Here is a 15,468-nt window from a genome sequence, read left to right on the forward strand (position 1 = left end):
GAAACTAATTTTGTTGCCCCCTTGTTTCCTTGTTTTTACCAATTTACTTTCACATAAAAATAAATGCCTCATGGCTCTGGAAACAAACCAACACCATAGTTAAATCCAGGGTGTTCATTTTATTGACATCAAATAACATGTTTGAAAATAGCAGATCTACAAGCTCACATTGTGAGCTTGTAGATCGACTATTTTCCAGGATCTACAAGCTCACATTACAAGCTCACATTGAACAATGTGACCGGATGAATGAGTATAGTACCTATACAGCGGGGCTGAGTTCCACTCCAGGTGCTGTCCTCCTGACACATACGTGTTGTTGATCCCACCAGGACGTAGGGGGTGCTGCAGCTAAATGTCACCTCAGACTTGAAGATGAAACTGCGCCCTTCCTTCCTCCCTTTGGCAGGGATTCCAGGATCTCCACAGAACTTGGCTGAAAACGCAAATTGTAATATTGCATATCAGTGGTTCTCAAACTTTTTCATGTCATGTCATATATTTGGCCGCGGACCCCCATCTAAAAGTATTTTGTTACAGGGACCCCCAGAAGCAAAGATTTGAGTTACACATGTTCACTTAAAATATACTCAAAGGTTAGCACAAAATTTCATTATTTTTCAAAAATAGCAGATCTACAAGCTCATAGCGCGGCACTCGGTGCCACGCTATGAGCTTGTATATCTGCTATTTTTGAATAGCCAAAGTATAAAAGGTTAAAGTGGTTAAAATGATTGTGATGCTATATTAAAAGTAAAACATTTTGCTGGGGACCCCCTGGAACCCCCCTAAGGACCCCTGGGGGTCCCCGGACCCCACTTTGAGAACTGATGATGTATATAATAGGAAAGATCTCACGTTTTGATCCTCCACACAGTTAACATGTCGATAGCAATGCGTCCTTTGAGTGTGACTTAAAGCTCCCTAGCTGATCAATCCTATAGAGACACACGGCCGGAAGCGAAAGGCCTAAAAAATTAACGTCCGCTTTTGAGACAGCGCCGCTACTCGAGGTCCGTTAGAACGATGAACTGCAGCTCTCAATGCAATCTCATGAGAGGCATTGTAAAATACCGTAATTTCACTGGTTAACTACTGAAGCTGTAGCGTTTTTTTTGTGTTCTAATAAACTGTCCCATTTGTTTAATTTATCCTTTTTAATGTCCCATATCTGTCATCTCGATATACTACCCACAATATATTATAATATACTCCATCAGTGTGTCAAAACCGATGGCATCGGAGATCTAGAGTTTAAGTGGTCGCATGGTATATACGTCACGGACGCATCCCTTGAGGTTTTCAATACCCAGAAAACTGGCGAAAGTGTCCGTTTTCAATATGTGTTGGCCATTATCTCTGGAACAGAAGGTCCAATCTGCTCGGTTCAAAGCTTGTTGGATGCGTGACTTTGAGGACATTAAGCACGCAATGACACATTTTCGTTTTATTTTTTTAGGGGAGGCGAGATCTACAGTGGGTATAGTCTCGCGTGACCAGACTGTTGCCTCCCACAACTCTCATATCCTCTCATAGAGATTGCATTGAGAGCTGCAGTTCATCGTTCTAACGGACCTCGAGTAGCGGCACTGTCTCAAAAGTGGGCGTGAATTTGTAGGCCTTCCGCTTCCGGCCGTGTGTCTCTATGTAAATACCTGACGAAGGCCACTCAGGCCGAAACGTTGTTATTTTTGACTGCTCTATTATTACATTATTTTGGGAGCATTAAGACGGTGTGCGGACCTTCTCCTTTTGATCACAGTTTATTCTTTTTGATCCAGCACCTGTCCAAATGTTTGTGGTGCGTGCACCTCTTAACCGCTATCAATCTTTGTAAATCACACTGGATATGAACGGCGTTCAGTAATCCTGAAAGCAACTGACAGAAAAAAAAAGACTAAAATCCTGAATTTTACTTTAAATATAGAGATAAATTAACCCTCAGGATTTTACTGTGCCAACAGAGATAGGAGGGGGTGATTGAATAAACTGACTATGACATGTGCAAACATCAAACCTAGCAAATAACAAAATTCACGAGCAAACAGAAAAATAACATACACATTGTAGCATCTGTGAACAAGTAAACAGCATAAATCTGAATAACATGAAAACATGTCAAAACCGTCTTCTCTCCTTCCCTCCCTCTTCCTCGCAGGTTCAAGTGTGCATCTCTCCGTGTTTGGCTGACACCTCACAGTGGAAGTCTTCCCACCATCTCAAGCTCAACACAGACAAAACACAACTTCTCTTCTTCCTTGGGAAGTCTTGCCCCCAGGCTAGTAGGATCTTTCCATTTCCATCAACATCATCCTGGTGACTCCTGCTCAAACTGCTAAGAACCTTGATAGTGACAGCACATAGCAGTGATCACTCTCTCTCTTAAACCAGACCGGGAACGCACATGTGTCATTGTCAAGATTTCTTTGGCTATTCAAAAAAATAGCAGATATACAAGCTCATAGCACGGCACCGAGTGCCGCGCTATGAGCTTGTAGATCTGCTATTCTTTTTTTAAATCGTGAACATTTGTGCGAATCTTTAAATATATATTTTCTAAAGCGAACATTTGTAAAATCTTTAGTTCTAGGGACCCCCAGAAGCAAAGATTTGCTTTAAAAATATATAAATTCTAAGATTTGCACACTTTTTCACGATTTTTCCAAAATAGCAGATCTACAAGCTCATAGCGTGGCACTCGGTGCCACGCTATGAGCTTGTAGATCTGCTATTTTTTAATAGCCAAAGAAATCTAAAATGACAGAGAGGCGTCCCCAGATTGAATGGGTTAAACCTCCACAACAGCTACAATACAACTGGTCTTCAACCCCTCAACATAATCACACTACAAGGCATGGCACCCCTGAACCAGTCCTACACCCATTCCAGCACACTTTGAACAGCAAGCACAGAACGTCTGTCCCGACCTTCAATACGACACCCTCGCCAAAGCTCCTACTGTAAGTGACCTAGACTCCAAGCACCCTAGGCTGCAATGCCAGCCTGACAGCGTGTCGCAGGTTCGACTCCCGTTCCCGACGACCTTTGCTGCCTGTCACCCCCCCCCCCCCATCTCTCTCCCCATTTCCTGTCAGCCTATCCCTATCCCTCTCTAAATAAAGGCATAAAAAAGCCCCAAAACAATTCTTGAAAGTCAGGACTGCAGATTCAGCGCAACAAGTCCAGACGCAAATGAATAAGGAGTGCTATTGTATGAGGTGGAGTCTAAAGAGGAGAGTTTTCAAACTTTTGCGGCGGAAAATGGGGGGTGAATCTGCAATCCTGACTGACGGAGGTAGGTCATTCCACAGCTTGGAAGCCTGGAGGGAAAAGAGTCTGCCAGGTTGTCGTAGGGACAACCTGTATTTGCTGAAGGGTTTTAGGGCTGCTTACAGTGAGTGGTGGCAGCACTGCTGCTGTTGCCATTGTTGTTTCTTTTCCTTTATAATGTGGCAGATAAACACTAACTTAAAAAAAGAAAAAATAAGTTCATTCTAACTGTCAAAAAAGAATTGCGGTTATTTCTTTCCTTGGGATAATTTTAGGTTGTTTTTTATGTTTTATCTGATAATGCATTGAAAACTACATTTAAGACATTTAAATTGTTGACAGGCAGATGTTGTCAACAAATTAAATGTCCATTTAAGACATTAATGAAAGAGTTACTGTATTTGTTCAATCCAATGAGTGTTATTTTTTCCTATTCCCAATGATCAACCTTGGTGCCAAGTGGGTGCAGTGGGCGCCACTGCAATTTAGATCAAAATAATGAACCAGTGAAATATCACTTTGTTTGACAGAGCCTTGGGATTAACAAAACCATCTGCCGTTTCAGTAGCGCTGAAAGCCTCTGACGTCATGTGACCTGTTCTGATGGGGTTCCAACGACTGCATAGGGAGATGAAGCCCATTTGGATTATTATTCCTTCATTCATTTTATGGTGTAGGGCTACAGGCTACATCTAATCATTGGATAGCAGCAACTCAGAAAGAAAGGTTTTTGGGGCAGTGTGTGTGTGTGTGCCCGTGCGATGCGTGTGTGTGTGTGTGTGTGTGTGTGTGTGTGTGTGTGTGTGTGTGTGTGTGTGTGTGTGTGTGTGTGTGTGTGTGTGTGCGTGCGTGCGATGTGTGCGTGCGCGTGCAGGAGAAGTTTGAGCTAGCATTCCATTCATCCGTCTAGCCGTCCATCCATCTATCCAAAAAAAAATTCAATGGAATACTTTCCAGCCAGGGTTACTTGTTAGCTGTGGGGAGTTTTGGAATGCTCTTTCTTTCGGAGTGAGCAGAGGCGAGGACAAAGAGTCACACCACTCAGTCACACAGCTGTGAGTTGTAGCACAGATCTGCGGGGATCAAGCCAATAATAAGGCAGGCTGCTTTTCGAGACCTGACATGTGCTGCAGTGTGGAGGTCTGGAGGCAGAGATAAGTTCTTGCTTGGTTCTTGCGAAGCAGCAGGGTCTTCTTATACACATAGCTATTCACTGAGATAATAGATGTCTGCTTAAAGTTGAGATTAGAATCCAGCCCATGCAGGAATGTCTAAATAAAGCCATTTCTGCAAATAGTGTTATCTTGGTACCAAATCCATGTATTCAGAGACCTATCTCTGCATAGAAAAATATATTTGCCTATATCGCAGTTCCACCTTTAACAGATGCATTGTGCAACCAACCACTCATGATTCTGTTTGAAGTGTTTACACATAAAGATCCAAATATCTCCAGCAGAAAACCCGAAAACTATTATTGTGAAACACTTAACCTGGGATGTGTGATGTGGTATTTGAATGTAATTTTTCAGGGGCCGTGACAATACCAGCCTAACAGGTGACATGCGCAGCATCGTTCACAAGCTTCTAGCCGCGAGGAAATATTGTCCTTTTTCGTGGAATTATACGAGAATTGGCCCGAGGCCAAACCAAGCTCAGCATATTTAATATGCCTAGAGAGAGAAAGAGAAAGAGCGTGGGGGAGAGAGAGTGAGAGAGAGAGAGAGAGAGAGAGAGAGATTCGTCAAACTCCTCTGAAACTTGCTTGCTCTGTTGCTCTATCACAGTGTCTCTTTCCTTGATGAATTATCTATGCTTTGAAGTCATCAGTATGCAGAGGATAGACTCAAAGTTGGGATCACTGTTTCATCGTTGCGCCAACATGTGAACTAGCCTTTACAGACAGTGAAGTCTAGGGGAGGTGTGGCGATTATTTTCTGGTCCCCAGGAGAGGGGAAAGTACTTTTACTGCGTTACCCAGCAGATGGCTGCTCAGATGGCACAGATGAGCGCACAGTTGGGGAGCTGTTAAGGGTCTTGCTCAGGGACACTTCGATGTGTAGACTGGACAAGCCAAGGGTTGACCTTCCGAATTCGCATACAGCATCCCTATTCTGGGGCTAACATTTGGTGAAAATAGCAGATCTACGAGCTCACAACGTGTTGCAACACAATGCATTGTGAGCTTGTATCAGCTATTTTTGGCAAATATATTTAGTGTAGAATGTAGAGCAAAAACTGGAGGGGGCCTAGTAGAGCCCATGGGAAACCGGTGAACTATAAGTATAGGGTTTAAGTGGTTAAATTACCATTTTGTACACTCTGAGTAAGGAAATGGATAAATGAACACAGAGGATTTTACTGTGTGAAGATGAATATGGGTGTTTAAGCACTGTTTTAGTAATCGCACTTACAGAAAGACAGAGTGCTAAATCTGGGTAGCATATGAATTAATAATTATCAATATTTCAAGTCTAAGAACTACTTGGCTGTTTTTGTGTTTTGTGCTGGAGTAGTGAAGATTAATGTGAAGAGCCATTGACCACAGAGTGTAAATATTCTAAATCTACCATACTTTACCGTATGTCTCATAATGGCACAGATACCACTCCGTAATTGCTATGCACTGCACAGAAAAATTGCACAGGCTGGCCTGTTTTTGCAGAAACACGGCACCTTACGCAATATTGCTGAGCTGCAGTTTAGCTATAGCTGTACTGCTGAGTACAGGTATGTTTGGCAATTATCTTTTCAACAGCAATTCTACTAATAATTGATTGTATAATTATTCTGCATTATACTGACATGAATACAAACTCAAAAAGGTTAGCAGTGTTGTTAGCGTCCATTATACAGTACACTGAATAATGCGATGGCTTCATCATTGCCTCATGTTGCACCAACGTGAGAAGCACATTGACCTGTGAATAAAGTCTATATTTACCAAATATAAGGCTAAGCACTGCATGTATGTTGTGTGTTGACTCTATAGTGACCCGTTTGCTGTGGAAAATACACTACTGACATTTTAATTTGTAGATAATCACTTTCTTTCACACCAAATATAATCAGCATGCGCTTTCTCCCCTATTGTTTAACTTCTAGACTCTTGCCAGAGTTTGCCTGGGAAAACATTGGGGATTTATCGCTGAGGTGGGTCCACTTAGGAGTCAGCTGTAGTAACGCTATGGCAAGGGGAGCCAGGTTGTTCACAGAGTCTTATTGATCAATCTGAATGATGTTTACACAGTTGTTAATCACTGTCAGTTTTCCTGTTTATGCCACTAGTGATGGCTACTGTACTGTACTGTATGTTAGCTAGTGGGGGGCTATTAACTGTAATTACTGTAACGACACAATCATTCACTGCACAGACAGCACACATTATGCAACGTTATCAGTATACTGTACGCTGAATACAGCCGTGGGAAGTAGTTTTTTGGGGGAGCTGATGTGGAAAGATGACTGTGGTATGGTGGGGGAATGACACGGCCCATCATGATTACAAAAGGAAGAACATGCTGTCTGGTGCCAGCTTATGATAAACTAAGGCACTTAGTAAAAAACTTGCACAAGCAGAGGACACTGAATTAACAAGGCTGTGGGCCCTATTTTGAGGACACTCCGCGCACCGGTGTGGGAGGAGAGGAACTATAGGGGGGGTATGTCGTTTGCAAATCAGCAGCGCATTGCAATTTTGGGGTCAAGGAGGAACACGATTTGCACTGTCCGCCTCTTGTATGCTTGGAGCAGGTCAGCTGGTATATAGATCGTCCATTGCTATTTCTGGCACACTTAAGTTGGCAGAGGCGTACCCACCCAGATATACATCTCCAAAATCACACAAACCCACTTTATGTTAATGCCAGTCTGTTTCACTTTGGTACGAATCGCTGAAGCTGAAAACTATATTTTAGCATGTTTTTTAATGCATTCTAACCCACACATGACAATGCGGTATCCAACAAAACTGCCGTGCATCATGACGCAAAGAGATTATTGAAGGCATAATATCCATTTACAGTAGATTTCTCCTTCATGAAAATGTCTTACTGATTGGTCAAATAGATACATTATTAAACACACTGCCAGGCTCTGTTTGGCTAAACACCAGGCACCATTGAACCTTTTGTTAATGTTCTTATGTAATCTTTGAAACAGGGAGAGGACAAGAATGAAAAAGGAAAGAAAGATCTCGTATAACTGGGCGCTTTTGAACATTCGGGCTGTGACCTTCAGCACTCACTGGATCAGTTTGCTGCAAAGTGTGAAGCAGCTGGGATGAGGATCAGCATATCTAAATCTGAGGCCATGGTTCTCAGCAGGAAATTGGTGGATTGCCCACTCCAGGCAAGGAATGAGTCCTTACCACAAGTGAAGGAATACAGGTATTTCAGGGTCTTGATCTTGAGTGAGGCGAGGATCGACTGTGACATCAGCCAGAGAATTCTGAGCAGCAGGAGAGGCCACATGAAGATTCCAGAGAGACACATTCAATTTCAATTTTTCAAAAACAATTCAAGGTGGCCCGTGTGCTGAAAACTAACAGCGGCATGTGTTCAAAATTCTCAGAAGAGACTCGAAACGAGTCGACTGCGGAGAAAAGCACTGTGAATGAATGAGTGGCGGGGCTGCTCCATATGGGCACCGGTGTGTGTGCACCGGTGTATGTGGCTGTGTCTGTGTCTACGTGTGTGGCCGGTGAGTAGAAAAATGCAGGTTTTTACTTTATTTTTCCTCTGAGCCTGAGATGTGAAGAGTTATATGAGAACACACAGCTGTTGTCGATAGTGCAGCAAATGGGTGTTGAAACCGTTTCAAATGTTCCGAATATGTAGCCAAAATGGATGACAATGCTAAACCTACTGAAACTGATTTGCACATTATGCCAATTCTACCTAACTGATGTGCACTTTATAAGTGGGTATACAACATACACACCCTCCACTACACTACTTGTAAAAGCCTGATGTTTATACTCCCTTCATCCTCTCTTCTCATAACATTTCCACAGAGGCACACTCGCCTACTGTTTGCTGCTCATATAAAACATTATGGCAATAGAATGGAAATGTTTGTAGTCCCTAAACTCAGAAACAAGGTGGGTTTTGAATTATTATTTTGGTTAAATGTCTGAAATAAGGTCTGTGGTTAACACAGGCTTAAGGGATTTTCATGACATAAAATAACCCAATTTTTTATGGTTTTATTTGTCTTAAAAAAGGTTGCTCACAACACGTGACTACAGACATTGTCGGGGGACATTACAAGTCGTCACGCCGAACACACAAGCATTTGTGGTGGTGACATTCAAGACGTGTGACCATGGTGTAGTTCGTTCATAGCGATAGCTTTTTACTTCTCGTGATTACATTTTAAGCCTCATAAAATCATAAAACTGGTTGTGAAGATTATCTTGCAGAACTAAAGGTGCAAGTATAATGAACTTGTATTTGCCACAGAGCATATTTTTGGCAATGGTAAAATATCTAATGCAAAAATCCCCCTGACTTTTGGGGAGAGAACCAGGCAGGGGCTTACATCCTACTTCCAACAACAGAAACACAGTGGAACCAGTGGGTCCTCCTGTGGAGACATTCAAGGTGTCAAGAGTTCAACGTCACAGTGACATGCGCTTTTTCCAAAGCACATTTAAAAATAACAACCAACAATAAAATAATAAAAGGAATAAGACCATAAGAAAAAGAAAGCCAAATCCCATGCTGAGTTGAAAGCCAAGGAATAAACATGTGCTTTAAGACAGGATTTCAAAAAACAGGCCAGTTGAGAGTGAGGGAGGGACAGGGAGCCTAGGAGACCACATTTTAAAACCCTGGCCCTGGATATTGCATGAAGTCCCAGTGGTATCCTACCATGTGTTTTTAAGGCTACTTTCACTGTTTTATGCCGCAAACTGTACTGTTATATTCTCTCTCTCTCTCTCTCTCTCTCTCTCTCTCTCTCTCTCTCTCTCTCTCTCTCTCTCTCTCTCTCTCTCTCTCTCTCTCTCTCTCTCTCTCTCTCTCTCTCTCTCTCTCTCTCTCTCTCTCTCTCTCTCTCTCTCTCTCTCTCTCTCTCTCTCTCTCTCTCTCTCTCTCTCTCTCGTGCAATCGTGGAATGAGCAACACAGCTAAATGTGTAGGTAGCACCCCCCAAAATTTTGCCAAAATCACCCAATATGCTTCTGTTGGTATTCATTCTCGTTTTGTGCGACCTGCCAGCACACAACTGCTGGCACCTGAGCATGTGTCCTGCAACTTTGTTGAGTTTGTGTATGCTCCAAGCAGCAAAACTGTCCCCATGGAAAGATGCCACGTTTATCCCTTAAGGATAAGGTCTGTGTAATAGGGCAAGTGGAAGCTGGTGTTCCGATACACAGAGTGGCAGCATTATTTGGTGACAGCCCTGGTACCATTTGCTGGCAGGTGTGTGCCAGTCACAGGTGTGTGACTGGCACCTAAGCATGGGTCCTGCAACTTTGACATCTGTCTGTGGTACCGTTGTGCAAATCTTGTCTTTAAATCTCTGGAAGAAAGCCTATGGTTCCTCCGTGAAGCAAGGGTGAGGAGCCGGTCTTCTTGGGGTGTTGTCTTCTTTTTGACTTCACCTGTCTCACAGAAGTTTGGTACCAGGGCTGACACCAAATAATGCTGCCATTCTGTATAACGGAACACCAGCTTCCACTTGCCCTATTGCACGGCCAGCAGGTGTGTGCTGGCAGGTCGCTCGAACTTTTTGTGGGCAGTTAGAGAGAGAGGTATCATACCAGTACGCGCTGAGTACAGTGTACTTCCCTTAAAAGGTTGGGCGCAATGGCTTTTTCAGTCATTTGATTTTGAAGTTTCAGTCTGAAACCTCAACCATATTTTTAATTTCACCAGACCTTTAAAGCTAATGAAAATTGAAAAGTGAGTCATTTGATTGGTCATGTTCGAAACCACCTGCAACACACCCATTGGTAATCATACTCAGGCTAATCCCTCCCATCTCACCACATTCTTGCAGGTACTCCGCCTTCTCCACTCTGATAAATAACAAAAGCCCATTGCACGGTCTATCCGCCACGCTATTGACTGCACCGGTTTCCCCAAAACATGGCCCTACTGTATAAGAGTCTCTAAGACTAGCAGCCCCAAGAGACGTTGCTCTTAACACCGACCTTTGGGTGTACAGGCCATCCTTATAAAATAAAATAATAAGTATCAATAACAGTAACTTACACCAGAAGAAACATTATGACTGGCAGATGCCTCTAAAAACAGGCACTGGGTCTGTTGCCAGTGCCAACATGCATCATGTCTTGTCACCATTACAAACATAACAGCTAACCTTGGCATCAATCAGATGCAGTCTACACAACATAAATTAGCAGGAATGTGGACATTTCAGAGAGTACATTGGCATGTGAGGAAGTATGCTCCTAGCCTCTTACTCACTGTTAGTCTGTTGGCTGGACAAAAATAACCCAACAGGAGCCTGTTACACTGAATGAATAGCCAAAAGCCACACAAAAAAAAGGAATTGGAAAATATAACTGGAATCCTCTTTAAGGCATACTGTATTCAGGGTTTGATTTGCTGGGGGGATGCGGGGGGGGGGGGGATCCATGCCTCTGCTTTTAATATCCCACTCGTCATTCATTTTCTATTGCCGGTGGGAATAATGTTTTATCCCTGCTTCTGGACTGAATTACATACCGTACATGCATTTCCTTTATGGAAATGTAGACTTGTCTGATGTTTGATATTTATGTTTGATAATATCACAATTCATTTAACAAATGAATTTAAATAATATATCTTAATATATCTTTTTTGAAATTAGCTAAAATGTGTCAACAATAACATGTCCACAATTTAACTAAATGAAAATAGTGATAGCAAATCTACAAGCTCACAACGTGTCGCAATGTTACCTGTTGTCATACGACTAAGTATAGAGGGCTTAAGTGGTTAAGATTGGTTATATTTTTGGCAAATCCAACCCTGGGCAAATCAGACCGTTTCAGCCATTGTCAAAAAGCTGGTGTTGTAGCGTCGGTTCCACACATTTTTCCCTGAGCTATTTGCATGCATTTTTCATGAACTCTTGAGTCAACATAACATAAACACATTATACTGTACATTATGTGCTCAAGACATAGAGTCAAACAGAGAAACCTTTGATTCTAACTTTGTCCAACCATTCAATTTGAATTAAAATACAAGATCAAAATCCATTGTCTACACTCACCCATTTAAGTACGCTAGCTTTCAGACAAACCAAACATGTTTCAGCATGCCACATAAACCTTTTAAGTGGCTACATTTATTTCAACCCACTGAGTCATGACTACTATTCATGAAGACACAAACATGTTTAAGCAATGTCCATCATTGGAATTTCATTTCTGTCTGTCTGCGGCAAAGGGACTCCCGATGACACTAGGATGCCATCAAGAAACCACGCAATGAGCGCATTACATCACTGCCATCGAAGGTTTTAGGAAAAATGAGAGGAGACCTACAGTAACAAGGCCCCGAAGCAAGTCAAGAGTGACAGGCTAACCCTACGGACTCACTATTGTAATATTGATTCGAGCTAGGGTTCAATTCACCCTTCACTGAATCTATTTAAAACTAGAAAGGTCTGCTTAGAAGAGCATAAATCTCAGCCAGGAGGCATGCGCTAATAATAATAGCAATGCGAATGCATGCATGAAAGAGTAGCGTGTGTGTGTGTGTGTGTGTGTGTGTGTGTGTGTGTGTGTGTGTGTGTGTGTGTGTGTGTGTGTGTGTGTGTGTGTGTGTGTTAGGGCTGGCCACAAGTATTCACGTTTTCAGATGTTCATTCAACAGGTTGCTAATGCTATTCAAGCATAATTTCAGGATTTTTATGCCACGTCATGTGTGTATACAGAGCTGGCGAGGAGCCACTTTCAATAAGCTCCCATGTTTATTTGCTTCTGGCTTCTTGCTTTGAAAAACAGTTGAGAACTGAGGCCTTTAGTCGGCCTAGTACAGTATGCAAGATTAGCTATGGTAAGAAACGCAGACAGGGGCAAATGCATGATCTACAGTACGCCTACTGGCGGTGATAATAAATATAAAATGCGATTCCTTATTTTTCCTAGAGGATAAAACATTCATGTGTAGTTATATATAATTACAAGCAGAAAATGTGGCGCTTCAATCAGCGTGTTCAGGTTTCTGTACCCACTGGCTGGGTTATAGCTTGGCTAATATACTGTAGGTTCTCTCTCTCTCTCTCTCTCTCTCTCTCTCTCTCTCTCTCTCTCTCTCTCGATCTCTTTGGTTTTATGTGCATATAACTAATAGGAGAACACTAAAAATCATTGCACTGCACCTTTGCACAAAACCTGCTTTACAACAGAGAAATACGCAAACACAAACCGTAACCTTACATATCCACAACAGATTCAACAGCGATTCAAAAACAATGTCCTGTACACCAGAGAATCAAACAGGCAACATTTGATTTTGTATCTTTCCTGGCAAACATAATTGGCCAATGACCAAAAAACCACAACAACGAGCTGATAACACCCAATCTGGCACATTGTGCCAAATTTCAAGAGTGTAACAAAGATGATTTCGACGGCACCACAGTGCTTTAGATGACAAACAGATCGCTCCTGCTGGAAACCTTTTCCAAAATGAGGACGGAGCTATGATACAGAATGATTTCAACACCAGGCCACCTCCCTGAAGGTCCCCAATATCATCATCATTATCCTCATTCATCATCATCATCATGATCATCAGCAGCAGCAGCAGCATCAATAAGAGTACAAGGTAACTTACGGAGGCACTGAGGCAGGTCTCCACTCCAAGTTCCGTTCCCTGTGCAGGTGAGCACAGCAGGGAAGGAGAGCTCATAGCCAGGCAGGCAGCTGTAGCTCACACTGGTTCCCCACTCCAGCACGGAGCCCTCCAGGAGGCCGTTGGGGAGCGGCGGGGGTGTGGGGCATGTCACCACTATGGGAGAATAAAGACATACACAGCCATCCATGCATGCATGCATGCACACACACGCACAGACAAACATGACATTTGTGGATGGGCACACAGAGAAAGTGGGAGAAACAAAGAGACAGAGTGAAACACACACACACACACACACACACACACACACACACACACACACACACACACACACACACACACACACACACACACACACACGTTAATGTATTTGGATCTTAGATAGCTGCCGTCCTGTCAATCAAACAGAAGACACAAGGTAATTAGAGAGAACACTTTGCTTTGGGGCTAATTACTACAGTATATGATTAAAGTGTATTGTAAATGTAAATGGTCTGCATTTCTATACCAGACCATTGCCTTTGCACCTTTACATCGTTGAAAGTGGTGATGTTGAATGGTACGATTGGTAGAGGAATACTCCACGTTGGCTTAATTTTCAGCCTTGTTGTTACAGTTCACGTGAGTTGTTATCAAATGATGCTTGTTTGTACTGCAGGCCTTATGTAGTTGGCCAACAGGGCTTGCATTATCATATAATGTTCACAACATTATCATGAAATGTCACTTTCAATGTTAAATTGATTTGTTAGGTGGAATTGATTCAAAGTCAGTCTTTTTTTTTAGTGTACAGCAGATACATGCCCCACAGCACACAGCAATTCTCCCACTCCCTAGTCCCTCCCCCCACCCACCGAAAAACAAACAAAACAAAAGAAAAACAGAACAATAATAGTAGAGAAAATAAAAATATAAATAAACAATAAAATAATAGCAATAACAACGATGACAACAACAACATCAGCGGCAAATGAAAAACACACATCATAGTATGCCAAAATAGTAGACCATTTGCGGGTCGCGAACCACACACCGTCACTAACCATATCAATTAGTAGTTTCACTGTTTCATTAAGAAAACAGTGGAGACCAATGGTCTTGGAATACTGTCCCCAGTTATGCTTTTCAAACGTCAATTTCTCTAGTGGAAGAAGTTGAGATACCTGATCTTGAAACATCTTTAAAGTGGGCAAAGAGTCATTTTTCCAAAACAAAAGAATACATTTCTTGGCAAAATAGGCCTATGTTATAATAATTAACAATCTATATTTTTGGGGATCCATCTGGATCTCAGGCAACTCATTTAGAAGTAGTCACATGGGGATAAATCAAATACGGATTTTGTAAATAAATGAATCGAATTCCAGAAACTTTTTTGCTTTTCACAGTGCTAAAACATATGCAAGAATGTTCCTTCGTTAGTTTTACATCTAGGAAAATGTAATGAGTTATCTTTAGAAATGTTATGCATTTTTATTGGAGATCAAATGTATGTATAAATTAAAATCACACCCTGTGTGAAGGAAGCGGTGCCTTTGGGGCGGGGCTTCACTCATTTCAGTTCGTCCCTATTGGTGGTCTGAGTGCACTTACCAAATTTTTACTTGGTAGCATGCTGCAAACTGGAATGGTGGCTGTTTAAAGCCCAGCCAATGGGCAGACAGAGGGGGCGGGGCTTAAGTAATTACAGTTCGTCCCTATTGGTGGTTTTAGTCCATGTACAAAATTTGTACTCCCTAGCATGCTGTCAACTTGAGTTATGGCTGTTTAAAGGCCAGCCAATGGGAAGACAGAGGGGGCGGGGCTTCAGCAATTCATGCTCGTCCCTATTGGTGGTCTAAGTCCACATACCAAATTTGGAGTTGGTGGCATGCTGCAAACTGGAGTTATAGCTGTTTAAAATCCCGTGCTCATCCCGTGCTTGGGGGTCCCTGGACCCCTCTTTGATAACTTCAGCAATTCATGCTCGTCCCTATTGGTGGTCTAAGTCCACATACCATATTTGGACTTGGTGGCATGCTGCAAACTGGAGTTATAGCTGTTTAAAATCCCGTGCTCATCCCGTGCTTACACGGACAGTACATACGCTGGGGTCCCTGGACCCCTCTTTGATAAGCAGTGGCACGTGTGGCCAATAAGAGGAGAGATGGCAGAGGCAAGCTCCATGTGTGTGTGTGTGTGTGTGTGTGTGTGTGTGTGTGTGTGTGTGTGTGTGTGTGTGTGTGTGTGTGTGTGTGTGTGTGTGTGCGTGTGTTTGTATGTGTTGCTTCTTTGCCGTGCTCATCCCGTGCTGAAACGGACGGACGGACGGACGGACGGACGGACGGACGGACATACGGACAAAGTCAAGTGTAGAGCGGTTGGCACCGCTAAA

At 42.7% G+C, this 15,468-nt stretch overlaps 1 protein-coding gene across 1 annotated transcript in view; it reads right to left on the minus strand.

The window, feature by feature from the left end:
• LOC311039730 (CUB and sushi domain-containing protein 3-like) overlaps positions 1–15,468 on the minus strand; it is a gene marked incomplete at its 5' end in the record, with an annotated part of 373,258 nt that overhangs the window by 19,392 nt on the left and 338,398 nt on the right. The window contains 2 exons of the mRNA XM_084049684.1: positions 263–436; positions 13,074–13,247. Coding sequence (XP_083905810.1) covers positions 263–436; positions 13,074–13,247 — 348 coding nt within the window. The remainder of the gene's footprint in view (positions 1–262; positions 437–13,073; positions 13,248–15,468) is intronic.

This window comes from Gymnoscopelus microlampas (genome assembly GCF_963454915.1).
Source record: "Gymnoscopelus microlampas genome assembly, chromosome: 3".
Lineage (NCBI taxonomy): Eukaryota > Metazoa > Chordata > Actinopteri > Myctophiformes > Myctophidae > Gymnoscopelus > Gymnoscopelus microlampas.